The 21,515-nt window shown below is 39.8% G+C and overlaps 1 protein-coding gene across 4 annotated transcripts in view; it reads right to left on the bottom strand.

Annotated features, from left to right (window-relative positions):
* TENM2 (teneurin transmembrane protein 2) overlaps positions 1-21,515 on the bottom strand; it is a 1,126,385-nt gene that overhangs the window by 286,940 nt on the left and 817,930 nt on the right. For all 4 annotated transcript variants that reach the window (XM_075900179.2, XM_075900181.2, XM_089769544.1 and 1 more), the window contains one exon: positions 3,453-3,687. In XM_075900179.2, the coding sequence (XP_075756294.1) occupies positions 3,453-3,687 (235 nt within the window). The remainder of the gene's footprint in view (positions 1-3,452; positions 3,688-21,515) is intronic.

Here is a 21,515-nt window from a genome sequence, read left to right as displayed (position 1 = left end):
TATCTTTTGTTTTAAAGGTGAATCTGTGTGTCTCTGGAGATTTTATTATCCAAAAAGAAAATTCAAGGATCTATCATCTAAAATTAAACTGACATGGGCTACTAGGCACACAACTGGAAATCAAAGCTGATGACTTGTTCTGTTAAATTTTATCTTGTCAATTCTGTAATAGTCCTTAGCAAACAAATGCAGTCTATATGTCATACAGTTGTAAATCAGCACATAAATATACATATGCCTATACATATATGCCCACTTTTATTCCCCTTTATTGTCCCTGTCTTATTGCCAAAGAGGCACCAAAAATGGAATCCTGAAAAACCTTTCCTTACCTAAGTAGTCAAAAAACATGAGTATAGATTAACTGTGCTAAGGCTGCAGTATTGTGTACACTAGACAACAAATATAGTTTCGAGGTTATAGCAGAGAACAGGGATCCTATTTTCCCTTCCTTGCTCTGCCACTGATCGCTTGATATCTAACAATCTAGGAATAACATCAGTTGGACTCTTGTATCATGACCAATATGAATTCAGAAAATGCATTATGGAATTCCCACCCATACATGTAACACTTGGTAATCTTGGTAAACTGAGATAATGGCTATATTTTCCAAGTATTTTGTGTGCTGAAGAACAACAGTCTACACTCCAGAAGAATTCTTAAATAGATGGACACTATCTCACTTTGCATTCTAGCTCCAGACCCTAAAATGGCAAATATTAAAACTAAGCTCCTGATAATACTAAGAAACAAAGTTAGATGTGTTCTTTTTTATCCTCTGCATCAATTGCCCAGTGTTGCCCTAACTGATTTCAAAAATAAAACAATGTAAAAATTTAGACCCTAGAAAGTCCACTTAGTTCTACTTTTTGTACAGACAATTGCTCAGCCAAACACATTTGTTTACATTTTCAGGAGATAATTGCTGCCCGCTTCTGGTTTACATGCTGTCTGAAGTGAGAATAGGTGTTTACAAGGCTCTGTTATAGCTGGCATTTCAAGATATTTACATGCTCGATGCATTAAAGATTTGTATGTCCCTTCATGGTTCACCCACCATTTCAGAGGACATGCATACATGCTGATGATAGGGTGTGCTAGATAATGTTCCAAAGCAGCACAGACACATTATTTATTTTCATCATTTGAGTCAGATGCCACCAGCAGAAGGTTGATTTTCTTTTTTGGTGGTTCAAGTCCTATAGTTTCCACAGCTGCATGTTGTGCTTTTAAGAGTTCTGAAAGCATGTTATATACTTCATCCCTCTCAGTTATCGGATGGCGCTTTAGCTTCTTAGGCATTGGTTCCAGTGATGGAGCTATCTTTGGAAAATTTAGCTTGTCAAATCTGCAGTGAAAGTGTTTTTAAAATGAACATTTGCTGGGTCATCATCTGAGAGTGCTATAACTTGAAATATATGGCAGAATGCAGATAAAACATCAAGACACATTTAGTCCTCACCCAAAGATTTCAGTCATAAATTTAATTATGCATTATTTTTAATGAGCGCCATCAGCATAAAGAGGCATATGAAAGTTTAGCATATCTGATATGTAAATACTTTGCAGTGCCAACTACAAAAACGCCATTCGAACACCTGTTCTCACTTTCAGGTGATGTTGTAAATAAGAAATGGGCACTATATCTCTCTTAAACATAAACAAACATATTTATGATCATGACTGGCTGAGTAAGAAGTAGGACTGAGTGGACTTGTAGGCTCTAAAATTTTACATTGTTTTGCTTTCAAATGCAGCTATGTAACTAAAAATCTACATTTGTAAGATACTCTTTTGTGGTAAAGAGATTGCACTTTAGTACTTGTATGAGGTGAATTGAAAAATATTATTTATTTTTTATAATATTTACAGTGCAAATATTTGTAATAAAATTAACAAAGTGAACAGTATACACTTTGTATTATGTGCTGTAATAAAAATCAAGATTTGAAAATGTGAAAAAATCCAAAATATTTAATACATTTCAACTGGTATTCTATTGTTTCACAGTGTGATTAAAGCTGCTATTAATCACAATTACATTTATAAATCACAATTAATTTTGTAGTTAAACATGTGAATTAACTGTGATTAACTGAAAGCCCTAATTAATTGCTGTCTGTCTCAGCCAGGAGGCAGTTGGCTAAAGACTGTTTGCACTCTCATCCATCGGTACCCGAGAGGGACAGAGCTTCCCCACAAACTGATTATTACCCAACTGTAGTGGAGTGGAGTGCCCTCCCTTTCTACTAGAGAGTGAGGGACCACTACAATTATTTTCACCAAAATGTATAAAGTACAATAACTTCTTCATTTATTCTTGTGGGTATCCAGCAACTGCAGATACAAGACAATGCTCTATGTTGTTCTCAGATAAGACCTGTATGTTTCAATGACCAGCCTGCTCACTCAAAAGATAGGAGTGGACAGAAGGAGCTGTAGGTAAGTGCCATTTCACACATGCATCACGACAGTTGCTCCTTCTAATTTCCAGGAGACCAGCTTTGCCAGTGTTTCTTCATATTTAAAGCATAAGTTAGAATTAAGATGAATGAAGAATAAAAAATGACAATGAAACTGAATGTTTAGAAATGCAGTATGACAGAAAACTTTTTTTGTATTGATTTATTTTGGCAATCATAAGTGCTGCACTTTTTTTCTCCCTCTTCTTTTTCTTTTTTTCTTCTTCTTCTACATAATAGTGTACCCCACAGGCATCAAGCTGCTAGTGTACGGGAGGGATTAAAGCAAGTCTGCATGTTGGATGAAATATAAATTAAAATTATACTTCTGTCAATCTTGAATCAGGGTTTGTTTCTCAAGGTCTCCCAAAACGCTTAATTTCAAATGAGTCTTCATTTATTACTTCAGGATAGGCCAAATGCATAATTTATTAGTGATAGTCAATATACCCTTATAAGTAAGTTCCCCCTGAGCTTTGGAGTAAAAATATGTTATGCTAATTCTATTAGTTAGGTACACAATAGCTGTCTGAATGAATAAACAAGTATTAAAACAAGAGACATGTGAACAAAGAGATGTCTAATTGTCCATTTATCACTGCCATGTGAATAAGAGATATTCTAAACTAAACATATATTAATGTTGTGATAGGCAAAAGATAAACTGACATAAAGTCAATAAATATATCTTTTAAAAATCAAATTCATTTGCATTTTCCTAGCTGTTCTTTTTCGATGCAGTTGATTTGATTTGATACCTGGTTATATAATGTTGCAATATTTTCAGTATAAGGCAGCCTTGAGCTTCCAACTCCCAGCTATCTGAAACACGTACTCTCATGTCTATTAGTTACACTGTAAATTCCCTCAGTCATATGAAATCTCATTTACCCAAGCTTATTCAACATTCCCATGGCATTCAGCTAATTGAGACTGTGCTGTGTATTTTTAGTGCAGTCCAATTGATGACCATTCCTGGTGACCTACCTGGTCTCCAGTGGCACGTTGCTGTTGAGAACCCAGCTGTCCTGCAGTTGCACAGACTCAGGAGTGGTGGCCAAGTCATTTGGTGCAGGAGGTGGTGCGTGGATCTGATTGCGTCGATTTGTGAGAGAGTTTCTATTGAGGGAGTTGGCAGAAGAGTGATGATGAGACAGTGTATGATTGTGAGGGGGTGGGAGAGGTGGCCTCAGTGTTGACTGGCTGTGGTGATTTGAAGAGCCTGTGAGAAAACAGAGAAGTAATCATCAGCATCTGTTGATGGCAGATCTTTTTGCCCCTATCTTCAACAAGCCTCAAGACTTCTGAAATGTATAGCACAGTTGCAGTTAGATAAATGATGGTAAAACAACACTGGGAGGTTCCATATTTGGTCTCCATAAAAATCCCCAGGGTAGGGACTTGATTCTCCTTTCATTTATGGTAGTTTTACACCAATGCAGGGAAAAGAGATAAGCCCTCAAATAAGTACACTTTACAATGAAAAAGATGGGCCAAATCCTTCACATAGGTCAATGGGATTAGGCTTTGGCCTGATTTTTGTAACTGGCAGTACCACACACTCTAGGTGAAATCTGAAAATTATGCTGCTATTCCTGCTTCTCTCACTGGACTGTGGCTTACAATGTCATTGAAAATGCGTGGATGGGGGGATAATCTAGTTTATTATCCCAGGTTTGAGATGGTAATGGGAATGCAAACTTATTTTAGTCAGTAAGCATGCAGCTAAAATTCAAAAATACACAGGAAGACAATGCAATCCAGAGAAAGTATAATTTCAGTGTAGTCACTTTTCTAACCATAAGCACATAATGGTAAACAAGCTTATTTAATAAAATTCCATATGTTCTGGCAATTTTAAAACTTTAATCAAACAAATAAAAGAAAAGAAAAATACAAGTTAATGCACATGTAGGTAGATTAATTGCATGTCTTAATGATTCCATTAATTTGTAGTTTTCTAGTGAACAATAATTAGAAAAAGTAACATTAGCAAAATTACAATTATACTGATGTATGTTTGTTTTTTGATACTATGAAGCACATTGTATATTTAATGACTGAAACAATAAGAGAAAACATCACTGAGGAAAATGTTTACAACCAGATTGATCTATTTTCACATGAAACAATGAAGTATGGCAAATACACTCTTCTCAATTAATTGTAAATTAAATATGTTCAACATTTTAAAACTTGGGTGCTTAAAGTTAAACTCTTAGACAAGAGACTTGCTTTTAGAGCAGCGGCTCCCAACCTTTTCCAGATGGGGACCCATTTTGACAATTCAGGAAGACTTAGTGACCCAAGACAATTCAAAAACGGGGGAAGGAAGGGAGGCAGAGCCACCTAGGGAGACACTTGGTGACCCTTTTGAAATGTAATGGCAACCCATATTTGGGTCCCGACCCATAGGTTGGGAAACCCAGTTTTAGAGATTCACCCATCAGCTGTTCAAAGATTGTTAACCAGTGCTGAAAATCAGCCCACATAGTCGGAAGCCTAAATGTGGACTTGAGTGCTTCATGTTATGCTTTTAAGTTTGAAAATAATGAAGATTCTGTCTATTCAAAGGCAGAATCTGGTCAATGGTGGGTAATAGCCTCTAAGCTGCTGGACAGCACCACTTCACAGGTGATGAATCAGCCCCGCCCAGTCAGTCAGCTCCAGAGCTGTGAGCTTTAATGGGGTAGGGCTGCTTAATCACCTGTGAAGTTGTGCTGCAGCAGTTTAGAGGGAACACTGGTGTGCAACCATGCAAGGGAGAAAGAGTACAAGGAGCCTTGCACTTTGCAGGATCACCGTATGCAGGTGACATCCAGAATCCCACAGCTTTAGGATCTGTGTGTGCAAGAGGGAATGCTAAATTCAATGACACTAGACAACCCACAGGTGACAGTGGTAAAATCATGCTTTTTCCCTTCTTCCTCTTCACCTTGCCGAGGGCACTTTGTTATAGTGTGCCAAGTGACCTTTCCTGACTGGATCCCTACACATTCTGTCACTGTGTCCTCTGCAAAGAGGATTTCTGGGAGCCGGTGCTGTTGCTGCACTGCCTCACATTAGAAAAACAAGAAAGAACTGCCTCACTCAGGAAAGCATCATTAAGAGAGAGGTGAGGAATTTTGTCCTTCTGAGAGAAATGTTGATTTTAGAAACCACCGCAATGGGTAGATAAGACTGAAAGAAATGGGTAGGTTTCATTGTGACTACTTGTGCAAGCAAAAAGATGCTGCATGCGGAGACTCTTTAAAAACTGAGTGATAACAAAAAGAAATCCTATACTTCACATGGTATTTTAAGATGCCGGATGCAGTCTAGTACAAAATGGAGATGCTTTGATAACATATTGTCTCATTTTTATCCTAACAGAATGTCTATTACTGTGGACAGGTGCGTCCCAGACCTTGCGGTTCATTCCATGTGCTGTGTGCCTTATTAATTCTGCCCTAAATATTTTTAAAATGTGCCATCCTTCCTGTACTAGGCACTAGGAAGGAGGTGGCTTAACCTAATATACTATTATACATCAGATGCTTAATCTACACATTGTGCTCTAAGTACTTGTACATTTCTTGGAAAGGGGACACAATCAGACAGCAGGAAGACAATATGTTCCGATAATATGCATGTACAGATTAGCTCAGTGGAACTATTTTCCCAAAGTCTGAATTTTGGCATTGAACAAACCATGTTAATTTGAATTTTAGTGAATGGATTTTTGTGAGCAATAAAATGCAAATGTGAGCACTTATGTATTAAAAGTTACTTCAGGAACTGCAATCAACCTATTTTCCGAGGCAGCATCTCCTTTCCATATACTAATCCATGTACTTTCTCACCAATATCTCATAATACCACAGGTTTAGTTCTCACCTATAAAAGGAAACAAAGTTAATACCTTCTGTGTGCTAGTTTTTTATATTTAGATCTAGTATTAGATGGAATATTCATAATGGCTCAGATTCATGAAAGCACTTACACACCCGTTTAAGTTTACCTCTAGTCAGGAGAGCACCTAAATGTATGTTTAGCTTTAAGTGAATGCTCAGGTCCCACAGATTCCATTGAAATACTTAACTGCTTTTCTCAGTAGGAACAGATGATCTCTAAACAGCTTAAGTCAATAGTTTCCTTAGTTGTGTGTGTCAGGGGAGGATAAACATTGAAAAGAAATATCTGTGTACAATGTTTTAGTGTTAAGTTCAGTTTTGAGACATACAGCCTTACCAGCTACAACAGACAATCTCTGTATGAACCTTGCAAATTTTCAGCCACAATATGAGAAGCTGTGATTTTTTTAATGAGAAGCTGTGATTTTTTTAATCAGACAATAGAAAAGTCAATATATCACTAGTAATAAAAACCATTTCTACAGTGCTGCAAGATTAAGGGGGAACAGTTGAATTAAAGTTTCCAAGAATACAATTAATTCAGTTTAAGTATATTATTTAAATGCAAAACTATATACACTGTTGTTTACAGCTATACAAAGGAACTAATTACATACGGCAGATGTTAAATCTCAAATAGTTTATTTTTTTCAATCAAAAGCATTGTAACACAAAGTACAAAACAATTAAATAGGTAACTCAATTAAATGTGTATTCATGTTTCAATGTCCTGGAAAGAGAGACATGATTTTTCACTGAGCTGGACCCAAATGGAAACTGGGGCTTTCTTTGAACAACCCAGAACTTTGTAAAGTTTCAAAATCTGCATTTGGAAACAAAGGTCTCCACTTTTACATTATAGGCACCTTGGCTGAAGCTAGCAGCAACCACAGCAACAACAGCTGTGACATTTTTAGTCTTGAAACTTCAAGGAGGGGTATCAATCTTCATATAATCAAGGATCAGCAGCTTGAAGGATTGGTACACTGTATCTTTCAATATGATATGCAGTGGTTTCTTGTATTGCCACAGCAGCTGGAAGTCTAAAGATGATAAATAATTGGATGAGATACAAATAACTTTGTCTAATAGGGGAGGGATTTTTTTTCAACGTAACATCTACAAGCATATTGGTTTGCTTTGGGAAAAGAGGAGCTGTGGGAATTATGGCCTTCCTCAAATATGACAACATTCAGTGGGGGTAATGCACTACAGGCAGTCCCCAGGTTACATGGATCCGACTTACATCGGATCCCTACTTACAAACGGGGTGAGGCAACCCCGCACTAGCTGCTTCCCCCCAGCAGACCAGGGAGACACGAAGCTAGCACCGCTCCCCCCCCCCCCCCCCCCCAGCAGACCAGGGAGACGTGGAGCAGCTTTTCTCAGCAGACACCTCAGCTTGAGAATAAAGGACTGAGGGAAGTGAGGTGTGGGAGAAGAAAACTGAGCTCTGGAGAAATGTTTGACTAGAGTTTCCCCTACAATATGTACCAGTTCCAACTTACATACAAATTCAACTTAAGAACAAACCTACAGTCCCTATCTTGTACGTAACCCGGGGACTGCCTGTATTCAGTCTCAGGTGTTTTGAGGTAGGGAGGAGAAAGGTTGTTTTAAATAACATAAAACCTTAGCATGCTGGAGACATGAAAGGAAATATAAAAGCGCTGGTTACGCTTCGGACTTGAGTTTCAGGGGTGAACTAGCATCCACCTCATGGAACATTTCTGCAAATCATATTCTGAAGTGGGGCTGTGATCCCAATATCCTAGGCCACTCCAGAACCCACCCTGGGTCCCTACAACTCCAGAAACCACCTTACTTCTTCTCTACCTTTAAAGGTTCCCTTATCCTGCTTTCCTAATGTAGGAGGCCAGGTCCATCCCTGGGCAGCCTCTGTTGGTTGTCCTGCTGCTCCCAGTGTGGGTAGGACTCAAGCCACAAACCCTGTGCTCCCCTGGCAAATGCTGTAGCCTCTAGTCCATTCAAGTGCTCACCTCACCTCCCTACCTTCATGAGGTCCCTTATTCTGTGTTGGTTGTCTGGTCACTCCCAGGGTGGGCAGAGGAAGGACTAGACTCAAGCTCCCCAGGTGAATGCCCTATACCCCTAAGCCACTCCAGAACCCACCCTACCTCCTGAGGGTCCCTTATCCTGCCTTTCTCATGTGGGAGTAAGGTCCATCCCTGGGGCAGCCAGTATTGGGTATCTGGTCACTCTCTGAGTGGGTGAATGGAACAAAGCTTGAACCCACCACCCTATGCTCCCCAAGCACATGCCCTATCCTATAAACCACACCATAATCCTACCTTATCTTGACTTCCTAGTGCAGGAGCTTGCTTCATACCAGTGGCAGCCTATGTTGGTTGTCCCAATGAGATAAGGATGACTGGAGACAAGAGACTTGAACCCACCCCCCTTGTGCTCCCCAGGTAAATGCCCTATCCACTAGGCACCCCCCTTGTGCTCCCCAGGTAAATGCCCTATCTACTAGGCCACTCCAGTGACCCACCTCTCCTCCCTTCCTTTATAGGGTCCCTCCTGTGGTGGGTGGGGATAGGGTCTTGGATGCCTAGGCCACTGCAGAATCTACCCCACCTCCTTACCTTCAGAGAGTCCCTTGTCCTGCCTTCCTAATGCCAGAGCCAGCTCCATCACTGGGGTAGATGGTGTTGGCTACCCTCCCCCAGGCAAATGCCCTTGTCCCATGTCAAACACCATACCACCTCCCTACCTTCAGAGAGTCCCTTATCCTGTGTTGGCTGTCTGGTTACTCCCAGAATGGGTGGAGGCCAAAATGGGACTTGAACCCACCACCCTGTGCTCCCCAGACTAATGCCCTAAATTGCCTAGGCTACCCCAGAAGCCACCCCACCTCCCTACCTTCAGAGAGTCCCTTATCCTGTGTTGGCTGTCTGGTCCCTCCCAGAGAAAGACCGGAGGGTGGGGGGGAAGGGAACAGGACTTAAACCCACCATCCTGTGTGCTCCAGGCAAATGCAGTATCTCCTAAGCTACTCCAGAACCCACTCCACCTCCCTACTTTCAGGGCATCCCCTCCCACACTCCAAACCCCATGGCCCAAGACCAGAGCCTGCATCCTAACCCCCTAACCCAGCCTGGTGAAAGTGAATGAGATTTGGGGAGAAAGGGGGATGGAGTGAGCAGAGTGAGGCCTCAGAGAAGAGGTGGAGCAGGAGTGGGGCCTCAGGGAAGGGGCAGGAAGGAAGCTGGGCAAGAGTATTTGGGTTTGAGGTAGATCTTACATTGCACCTGAACTGAAAAAGTGATCTTGTGCTTAAAAAGGTTGGAGACTACTGCAGTAGTGTCTTCAAATTAATAAGCACATAATTGTCTTCTTACCAATATTTAATATTGAATGAAAGGTATAATAGTAAAACTGATGCAGGCAGTTTCAGGGACATTTCCAATATCACATAGCCTCAGTGGTCCCCAACGCAGTGCCTGCAAGTGCCATGGCGCCTGCCGGGGCATTTATGTGGGCCCGCAGAATGATCTGGGCTGGCCCCGCCCCCAGGTGCACGGCACATGTGCTGTGCTGGCCCCGGGTATGTGGCGTATGGGCGGCCCCCGCCCCGGGCGCACGGCACATGCACGGTGCCAGTCCCGGGCACGTGGCGCATGCGAGGCCCCTGCCTCGGGTGTGTGGCACATGCGCGGTGCTGGCCCTGCCCCCAGGTGCGTGGCAGCCCCAGCAAGTCTATGTCAGTCAAGTTTAAAATGCATGAGTTTCTTCTGTGCTCAGACAGCTTCACCATACTGCTTCTCTAGAGAAAGGAACTGCCATATCAGAAAGATCTTGTTCAGTGTACTGTACCAACACTGGCTTCCTAATAGGAATCCACCAATGCATCTTATTTTGTAATATATTAACACTCTGGACCAATGATCCCAATGACCAGTTTATACCATGAAGCATGAGCATTAGCAATCGTGTACATTTTCCAAGTAATGCAGTGTCAATTCTTATTAATCTCTGGCTAATCTTATTGTTTCTTTTTTTTTTAATCTTATGCTATTTGACAGTAGGCTGAAGTTTAAATACAATGTGAGGACAATCTGCATGCTCCAAAAATGTTATTAACACATGCTATAAAAAAAGCAGATCTGTCTGGTTGACACCCAGAGATGTCATGAATTCTCATTTCTTCTAGCTTTAAAAAACTGCCCTGTGTTTTCTCTTTTATTTCCATTGTTATTACAGGATTCTCAGGCAGGAAAGATGCAATGTCAGGCACACGTCCCAGCCCGTACATTCCACACTGAAATTTCACTCAGGGTATAGTGCAATTTATGAGATGCTGCTTAGATTAAAAGCTTCAAGGCACTCAGAATTTCTTTGTGTTCTGTGTTTGTACAGCACCTAGTACTCTGGGGTCCTAGGCCGTCACTACTGCTCTTAGGTACTGTGGTACTACAAATAAATAATGGCAACAATATATCAGCTTCCACTTGTGCACTATAATCATGATTATTTATCTGTATTACTGCCAAAGGGCTTACAGTCTAAGTATAACACAAAAGACCGACACACAGAGAAAGAGGTTTTGGCACAAAGAGACTATGTTTAGGAATGACTTTGGCTTACTAGGGCCCCATAAGATTGATAAGTAGCCTCTGGTAAGTTTTTAGCATAACAGAAGAATTTTCATGGGGCTTTTCTATTTTCTCTGTAATGCTTTTACACAAAGTATATTTTGCATTGGGAAGGCTGGTTAGTAATTGGTATGCAATGTTGAAGCCCTTGGAGAAAGGTCAATTAACCACAGGTGGACTCCAATCAGAGCTGCTGGGAAAATCACACTAAGGTGCAAAGGAACTGCATGCTTAAACTGGTTTGGAGGGGAGAAGAAGCAGGTTTCCATCCAAAAGAGATGACAACTGGGAACCTGAGCCCTAACACTGGCACCTTCCAGGAAGACCAGGAGAGGGGCCAAAAAGTTAGCTCACTCTGAAAACGTGACATGTGGTGTCTGAGATAGCTTCATATTTCCTTATACTGAGGACATGAAATAATTACAGTATCTCAGACACCATCATGGGTACATAAGCTAGGTAACATGTTGGCTTATTAATTAATGGTAGGCAGAGCAGCATTTTTAATAATAATATTTTTCTGGCATTACACCTGTGACATTCTTACCCTAAGCGACGGGAACTGCTCTTAGCCTGAGAGTCTTGATTCCTACTTCTAGAGACTAAGTACAAGTTTACTGTTCATATCTACTCACACAAAGAGCTTACTGTTCTTACCTACTCAACCAAAGAGCTTACTGTTCAGATCTACTCACTCAAAGAGCTTACAGTTCTCACCTACTCACCCAAAGAGATGTGGTATATATTGGAAACTGGACTCAACTTATTAGGGGGAAGGGATGCAGCTGTCCAATAATGGAAGGAATAAGAGTGGGTATAGAACAATCTTCAGAGATGCTGCAGGATGTTTTTACTTCATTTTAACTCAGCTGGCATGGTTCTGGTCCCAGGTAGAGAAATGATAGGAGAATCCAGAGGTGAGAGAGGAAAGCATATCTCTATTTCATCTAACAATATATTTCATCTGCACGCAGCATTTCCCCCCAGAACAGAAAACTGTCTCAGTGCCTTCCACCATGTTGTGAAAAAGGAACCCGGGCCAAGGACCAGTATATAAAAAGGACTATGGCATATTGAAGAACAGATGGAACCTTGGTTTTGAAAATCTCCACTGAAAAGTTACCTTCTTGATTCCAGCACATTGCATGGCACTTAGTTTACCGGCATGGACTAAGTGAAGGAAAGACTGAGTTAATATTGCTGGGATTCAAACCGGTGGCTCCAGGAACTATCAATACTGCATTTCAAAAGTTAATGTTTAGATTAGAGATTCATCACCAACAGGGCAAATGGCCTGCTACATGACACTACATACAAATTATGGCTTGGCCCATACAGCTAAGTTGTGCAGCAGGAAAATACAGCGTTGAGTCCTTTCTATCTCTCTCCCAAAGCACATACACTATACACTGAACAGAACCTTAATACAGCTTGTCAGATCTGATCCCATAAGGGGAATACTTTAAACCAATTAAAAGTTAATATCTTTCCTTTAACAGTATACAGAGGATCCTCAACAGAAATGTTTTGGCCAGAAGTCTAAGTTTGTTGACATTTTTCAGATGGGAGATCATTAGCTGAACATAGCTTGAAAATCTGATTGCTTTCTGGGTGGTTCACAGGGGAGCTGAAAATTGTCACACTGATGTAAGAATAGTTGTACTAAAAGTAGGTATGTTTTCCACCTCATTCTGAAAATGGAAGGGGAGCCAGGTACTTGCCATCCAGGGTATGGAATTTGGAAATCAGGTGCACGCTGTAGTCCCCACCCTAGCAGTGCTCTGGATTTTATATAACCTAGCGAGATAGCATTCAATGGGTGTAAAGAAATGTTAGTCACAGGTGCTTTAAGTCTATACATCATTTTGATTGTTTCAGGAGCTTCACTGGGCTTACTAGCTACTTTCCAAAATCATCTGGAAATTATCATTTTATATTAAATCTAAAACCATTAAATGTTTTTTTTATACAAGACAAAGTCTCTCAAGATGGACTATTTGAAAATAACAGTGCCAGAGCATCGGATAGCAGAGTGGGATCTGAGCAATGCCTATCTGAGCATTTCAATAAATCAACATTACCTAGGGTATTTCCGTATCCTCCGGGAAGGGAAAGCCTATCAGTGGAAAGTAATGATTTTTGGTCTTTCAATTGCCCGGAGGACCTGTACAATGCTATTAAGATCCAGAGTCTCCCCACTGAAAAGTTTGGGAGTGAAATTATTAATAAACCTTAGATGGCACGTTGATTGTTGCTCTGTAAAAGGAAATATTTCCTCTATTATTCCTCTGCATTATCATCATCCCCCAGCACTTGGCTTCATCAAAAATTTAAACTCTTCTTATTCCATCTGATACTATTGCATTTAGAGACTCTGTCATAGCATACACGACACACAAAACTGGAGGCTTTCAGGGACAAAGAGAAAAGAAAAAAATATTTTTAAGGTAGAGAAAAAACCAGCTGTGTTAAGTTTTACCCCACTGCTCTTTCATTGGCTTTTCTTTGGGTTAGAGGATTTTTACAATATCAACCCTGAACACAAGTAAAAGATCAAAATAATGATGAAATACAGTTTTGATTTTAGATTGAGCCTCCTAAGAATCAAATGACAGGAGACAAATTCTGATGTATACCAATCATTAATTCCAAGAATAACTGAAGCATGCTAGCAAACGGCAAGGGCAAAATAAAGGTTCCTAGAGCAATTCCATTTCAGAGCTCCCTGGTAGTCAGAACTGTTTACAATTTGGATGACCTTCTCCCCAAAATTTCTCAAGGTACAGGTCTCCTAGGGCAGGGTAAAAAAAGTTTCTTAGACTATATAAACAAAAGTCAGACGAATGTCAACTTTGTATTTCATCATGTTATGACAAATGATACTTGATGTAATATGATGTACATATCATGTTGCATCAGGCTTTTCAAGAAATACCCTTTCTTTTTAAACCCAGGCAAGAAGCAAATAATTACCCATGAGAAACAAATATTTGTCTGCTTCCCTCAGGGAAAAGCAGATTCACAGTATTACATGCTTGGTATCTCTTCCAACAGTTGTGGGGTTTATTTGTAATTCTTCATTACTTTGCTTGAATCAAAACAAGGTCACCAATTGCAGATATAAGAAGTCTTGCAAAAGTTGTCTCACTAGCAGAGAGTTTACATTAAATATAAATTGCTGTATATAAGTAAGGCTGGTTTTACTTTTCAAGCCAGTAGACACGATGGAGGGAACCACAAGACAGTGAAGTGAATTAGCCTGTTCAGCAACAAAAGGCCAGTTGTTTGGCGTGTGTGCACACACACACACACACACACACACACAGAAAAAGAAACTAATCTTAAATAACTAGAACACACACAACAGTATCCCTCATAATGGGATACAATCCAGATAAACAATTACCATACTTGCTCCCTAGATGATACTGAACTCATATAGCTTTTTGAACACAAATCTGGGGCCAGATTATGATTTCTGGGCCTTATTAAAAGCCCATTAAAGTCAATGTGTGTGTGTGTGTAGAGGGGGAAAATAATTCCTTTCACTTCAATAGGCTTGGGTTAGCCATTCCTTCCTTATCACGTGCTCCTTCCTAGAACAGATGAGGGAGTTTAATGCTAGTGAGGTCCTCATATGTTATAGTTATGTGGACCATATCAGTACATAGATTCCTTGATTGCTGGAAATAAGAATCTCTCAACTCTGTCTCAAGAAAACACCCTCAATGGCTGCTTTTATAAAACAGGCCCCAGCCCCCCCTGCCACATGGTAGCCCCGGCCACCGGAGCAGGCCTCCCCCGCCACGAGGCCACAGCAGGTCCCGGACACCCGCCTCTGTGCCTCTTTCACCACACTGTCTCAGCCAGCACAGCCTGCCGGAGCAGCCACTTGCAACACGAGTGCTGCTATGTGCCTCTCCAGTAGGATTGCCAGATGGTTGAAACAAAAATACCGACCCCCTCCTCCCCCCCAAAAAGGGGGGGAGGACCAAGGTTGTTGAACAACAACAACAACAACAAAAAGGACTCCAAGACTTATTAAGCAATAAAATAAAATAAAATAAAATAAAATAAAATAAAATAAAATAAAATAAAATAAAACAGCATGTCCCCTTTAAGAGTGAAAGCAGGGATAGGAACAGGGGAGTAGTTAAGCACTAAGACCCAGGGAAAGCATTGCTTCCCCTTGGTCATCAGCCATTTTGTGCCGGCAGCCTTGCGGAACCAGGTAAGCATGGGGTCTGGGGTCGGAGAGCTGGAGGTTTTGGGAGCTGGGGCGGGCCCGAGGGAGGCCGGGCTCTGAGTGTTTGTAGGGTTGCCAGGTGCCCAGCATTTTTGCCTCCTGGCCAGGGAAAAAATCAGAAAATACTGGACATTTTAGGTGTCTGGTATTCTCTGAATTTTTTTACCGGACAAGAGGAAAATACTGGACTGTCCTGGTGAATACCCGACACCTGGAAACCCTACTCTCCAGAAGCAGCGAGCAGGGGAAGAATTTTTTGTGTACAGCCATGGAAGCGCACACCTTAGCAGGAACTATGCACACAAGTATTTACTAGTTTAATTAGGGCCGGAAATAATCCACAGACAACTCTGACTAATTGCAAGAAGCTAAACAATCCTAAGAAAATGGATAATATCTTGTTGAAATTTCAACCCAATCAGGACACACCTCACTCGAGTTCCACATTCTGTGAACTGTAAAAGAATTCTGGGAACAATTTTTTTTTAAACAAAACTTTTTTGTTCGGGCACCTGCCTGTGTACTCAACCATAAAGTTTATATAAAAAACGAGAAACGCTGTCATTTCTCATCCACTAGAATCTTATTGCCATCTTATTTGACATTGTTTGCTCACAAACTGGCTGCTTGGGACATCACAATTAGAATGTAAGTATAAGCCATGTGCTGCCACTTACAATATGCACTATCTTTACCTCCCTTCATGAAAAAATACAACGGAAATTGAATTTAAAACCAAAAGAGACACAATTGCAGTCATCCTGGCAGACAGCCTAGCATCGAAGCTGTCCAGCAGCACCAGAATAAGTGGAATGCTTGAAAAGGCATAATGCCTGTTGGTAACACTGCTTGATCTAAGTGTCAAGGGCAGAGTGAAAACCATAATTCTATCCATTACAGATATAGTGTATGTTTTTGGAAGGTTGGTCTCATACAAAAAGTGCTAGAATCAAATACTTTGTTTTTTAGTGTCTCCAGGCCAGGTATTTCTCATGAACAACAATATTTCCCAGGATACTGGGAAATGCAAAACTTCCAGCATTAACAGCTAGTGAATTAATGACATTTCTGAGAACTATAGACCATACAGCAGAATTAATACTTATGGAATTATATAGTGTTTTTTTTCTCTGTCTCCATATGCAGATCATTTAATTCCATGCAATACTGAGATCAAGCTAGTTCTCGGGCGGCATGCTCGATCCATTATAATAATGATAGTAATGTACACAAGAGTGTAGGAATAGGAAGTGAAGACGACTACGGAACCTTATCCAATTAAAGTCACATGGGAACATAGATGGGCAGACTGTAATTACTCAAATTGCAATTTGGCCACAACCTCTGGATTAACATCTGCACTCAAGCAAAAAGTGCTAACAGCATCTTTAATGACCACAAGTCTTCAAGACCTCAGCTTTACATCTCCATTGAAAGATGTGTATAGATTGCTTAAATCCATTAGAGAAAAGAAAAAGTCCATTGCAGCTAAGCATTTTTTTTCCTTAGGGCTATTTTATTTTTTAATCCTTTATGCTCAGTGGCATTGAAAGCTGAGATGACAAATTTACATGAGCTCCAGAGAGTTAGTTTCCATGCATGCACACATTTAAAAAAAAAAAAACAGATAAATCAGTAAGCAATGCTTTCTATGAAAGTCTTCGAGTGGCTCAGATAATTGAGTGTGTAGTTTGATTTTTAATACTTGTAGGATTTGTTGTATTGTAAATCAAAACATCCTTCAGAATTTTATCCTACTTGTAAGAGATTTATAATTTCCGTAGTAACCCTAGTGTGGTCATGATGTTGCAAAAATAAAACCTAATTGATCCCTTAGCCAAGAACCTTCCTGTTTCTATTCAAATCTAAATCAACCCCCCCCCCCCATTCCTCAAAGAGAAGCTGAAATGAACCAAAAATTAGACAACAGGAGGGTTACGCAACAAAATTATGTAATTTAAGTGGTACAGAAAGTTGAGCAGCCAAACAAGGGAAATGATTCTAGCTGCAGCATGTTATAGAGTGTGGCAAGAGAACAGTACAAAGGCAAAAGACCAGAGAAGTAGAATGTGGTGCAGTGCAGGTGTGAGATGATATAAGCACAGAGCACTGCTTTAGAAGTTGCAGTACAGAGGAAGAGTTCCATTTGTGTGATGTTGAAGGAGAAATGACAGAACATAGCAGGAGCCTGGATATGACAAAGGAAACAAGGAAGAGTCAAGGATAAATACATTTAGAATCACAGAATCATAGAATTCAAGGGCTGGAAGAGACCTCAGGAGGTCATCGAGTCCAGCCTCGTGCCCAAAGCAGGACCAATCCCAACTAAATCATCCCAGACAGGGCTATGTCAAGCCAGGACTTAAAAACTTCTAGGGATGGAGATTCCACCACTTCCCTAGATAATGCATTCCAGTGCTTCACCGCCCTCTTAGGGAAACAGTTATTCCTAATATCCAACCTTGACCTCCACCACTGTAATTTGAGACCATTGCTCCTTGTTCTGCCATCTGTCACTGCTGAGAACAGCCTCTCTCCATCCTTTTTGGAACCTCCCTTCAGGAAGTTGAAGACTGCTATCAAATCTCCCCTCACCCTTCTCTTCTTCAGACTAAATAAGCCCAAATCCCTCAGCCTCTCCTCATAGGTCATGTGCCTTCTTATCATTTTGGTTGTCCTCCGCTGCACCCTTTTGAATGTGTTCACATCCTTTCTATAGTGGGGGGGGGGGGGGCTCACAACTGGACTCAGTACTACAGATGTGGCCTCACCAGTGCCAACAAAAAGGGGAATAATCACTTCTCTAGATCTTCTGGAAATGCTCCTACTGATGCGCCCTAATATGCCATTAGCCTTCTTCGCTACATAGGCACACTGTTGACTCATATCCAGCTTCTCATCCACTGTAATCCCCAGGTCCTTTTCTATTGAACTGCTACTTAACCTGTAACAATGCTTGGGATTCTTCCGTCCCAAGTGCAGAACTCTGCACTTGTCCTTATTGAACCTCATCAGATTTCTTTTGGCCCAGTCATCCAATTTGTCTACTTGAGCCTTGCCACTCTGAGGGAGAGGAATACTGGTGTTGACAACAGATATGGAGAAAGGGAGCCTGGGAGATATAGCACATGAGGGTTTTAAGACGCACACTGCTTATGTGCATCGTATTATTAATCTTTGGGAGAAGAAAATTCACCCATTCAAACCTCTAAATGGGCTAATTCAGAATCTTGTCAGATATAGGTACATGCACTTCTGTGCTGAAGTTTGTTACTAACCTTCCATTTAAACTACACTTCGCAGAACAATGAATATTGACAAGAATGCTAATTATTGCCCACTGAGAAAGACTATAAAATTTTGATTCATTTGTGTTTTAAAATGAATGGGATATTTACTGACACTCTTTGGTCTGTAATTAGAGAGCATAACATATTGTGGATTATTGTCCTGGGTTGTAAAAATACTGCTGTGCTGCTAAACTGCTTTACACTCCATATTTCACAGTCAGTGAGCTTTTTCCTCTTCCCTTTAATTTATTATCTCATAATAATTATGACATTAGCCCACAACTAAACATTAAAGAAAAATAATGCAAAATTCAATATCAACAGTAGACAAAAGAATTTGGTCAAGACAGAAAAGTCACAAATATTTTAGAAAATAGATTTATAAATATTTCAATTTCAGTGTATAGTATTACTCTCGTATAGACATTATCATTGCTAATATTGGCCTATCCATAATAATTAAGTAGATATTAAATTACAGTCAGCTGTCCCAAAAATCAAGTAAAGACCTCAGTAGATCAATATTAAAACTGTTTTATGGATTGACACAGAAATCTTACTTATTTTTAACTTAAGAAAGGAAGAAACAGTATTTGCATCAAAATAACTACATGCACATGCAAACTTACTCTTTTGCTTTTCACTTTTAATTAACTTAATCTTGGCAGAAAAAAGACAAAAACAGGAAAAAAAAGAGTAGAAATGTTCTTATGTATTTGGGTTGTTTTACCTAATATTTTCAATTTTATCCTGTTAACTTGAGTCATCTGTTAACTTCTATAGTACAATATAAATGTTACATGATGTTACGGAAAAGACAGTATGAAACCTTTATTAGGAATCATAAAATGTTTGGCTGTGCGAAGTGGAAGCATCAAACACTGGCAAAGAATTTTAAAATAACCAGAATTAACTAGATGCTCCCCAGTAGATAAAATGGCCCAATATCTAATATGCCAATCAATATACATTAATCAGATTTTCTCCTCTTTAAATGAAACAAGAAATTATCTTTAATTAGGACATCCATTATAATTTTAATACTTTCATACTTTAATAGTCTATTCTGAAAATCTCTTCTCTATTTCAGTAAAGTGTTCAGCAGTCATTTCCACCCAGTTGTCAACCTTGGGAACCTAATTAGTCTCAATATCTGATTTAACATCAAAGGAGTAAAAATACTGCTCCTTGATGGGGTTACTAGAGACATAAGATATGGCAACCAGATCAGAAAAAAAACACATTTTCTAGTTGCAAACCATACACAAATGGTCAGATATTATCGGCCAGGTGTCACTGATGGAGGAGGATGGGTGTTTTGGAGAACAGGGGTTTATTCCTAACTTAAGGTTTCTGAGTGAGGGACTTGCCAGTGTAGGAAGTGGCAACAAAGTTTAAAGTGAGTAGTAAAACATCAGGAACTATAAAACAGGGAAAGACCTGGGATTATTAAAGATGAATACCACCTTAATCTCGTTTACCCAGCTTGCAGAATTCTCTTCAGCCTGTTCAAAAAGGCATGCAATCAACACCATATTCAATGTCTTTGACTAACCACCACTACATAACATTAATGATAAAACTTTGGATTTCTATAGCCTACCACATGAGTTTCTCAAAGTGCTTCATAAACATTTATTAAGCCTCATAAGTTGTATGTATTAGATAGGGATATTGCTGAACTTTTAGAGATAAACCCAATCACAGAGAAATTAGGAGAGCTGCATATAGTTTGTGGCTGAGGTTGGAACAGAAGCTAGATCCTTTAATCACAAGGTATTACTTTCCTGTCTTAGGCATTTCTCCACTTGTAACAGTGGTTAACACATGAAAAATATACCCAGCCCACTCTGCTTTGAAGCAAAACAAAACAAAAACTCACCACAAAAAAAATTGTTTCATTTCTTTTCTACAAACACATTTTATAGGTAGAATATTTACGTAGAGTAATTAATTAGGGGAGGAAAAGGGTGCAACTTTGTGCACTGGACAGTGATTTGTAAATATAATAAGCTCCCATAGGGTATATTAGGTAGCCATTTAAAGAATGCTCTTGCTGAGGAGAGCCTTTGAAAAATTACACATAGCAAGGAATAAATACTAGTAATTGGACAGAATTACTTTTTAACATTAAAAACCCAAAACAAAAGTCTCATTTGCAGATGTGGCATTTCCGTCAGAGAAGCCAAAGACATTCTCAATAGAACAAGACTTTAATATCACTAAAAAACTCAAAAGACTGCTCCCCACATATTTACCATATCAGAGTAAAAATATAGTTTGAAAAAAGTCAGACTATACGTTAGCATAAGATTCCTACAAGTGTATCAATAATTATTTCAGTATTTTAATTTTTATTATATATTGCTTGATAAAAGTGCAGAGAAATATTGCAAACTATTGACAGAAAAGAAGTTTGGAGAATGATTTATATCACTGTATGTTGTCTGGTTATTACTGAGGTTCTACACAATTAATAACCTTTGTGAAACACTACAGAAATGTTCCATTATTCATCAGAGAGAGAGGACTATCAGGAAGTATTTAATATTTCACAAAGTATTACATTAAAGAACACCAGCAGGGTCAACATGAACATACAGATGTGTAACACATCAGTGTGCTTTAGAAATCCCCCCACTCCACTCTCCTTCTGTATAGCATGTTATTCTACTCTTTAGACAAGTCCAAAGGAGTTTGTATGGTCAGCAAAGTGAGTGGTACAGCTACCATGGCAGAGTCAAATTGAGAAGTGACATAGCAGTGTAAGGTGCACTGGTAGAGTTAGTTGGCTTGGCTATACAAAAGACAGACAGGACACACTTGATACAGTTTTAATGAGACCACAATTTTTTTACTAGTCACCTAGGACTACCCAGCAGATGAAAAAAGTACAGTGCAGGTAATGCCATGTTCATTCACTAACTTCCTGGGGACTTCCACCAGCACCCACTTTTTCCATCTAGGTTCCTTCAGTAAATCTACTTCAGTAAATCCATCCC

The sequence above is a fragment of the Pelodiscus sinensis genome, chromosome 16 (assembly GCF_052426305.1).
Source record: "Pelodiscus sinensis isolate ZL-2025 chromosome 16, ASM5242630v1, whole genome shotgun sequence".
NCBI classification, from domain to species: domain Eukaryota; kingdom Metazoa; phylum Chordata; order Testudines; family Trionychidae; genus Pelodiscus; species Pelodiscus sinensis.
Note: the sequence above shows the minus strand (reverse complement) of the source record. Positions and strands in the feature narration are given on the sequence as shown.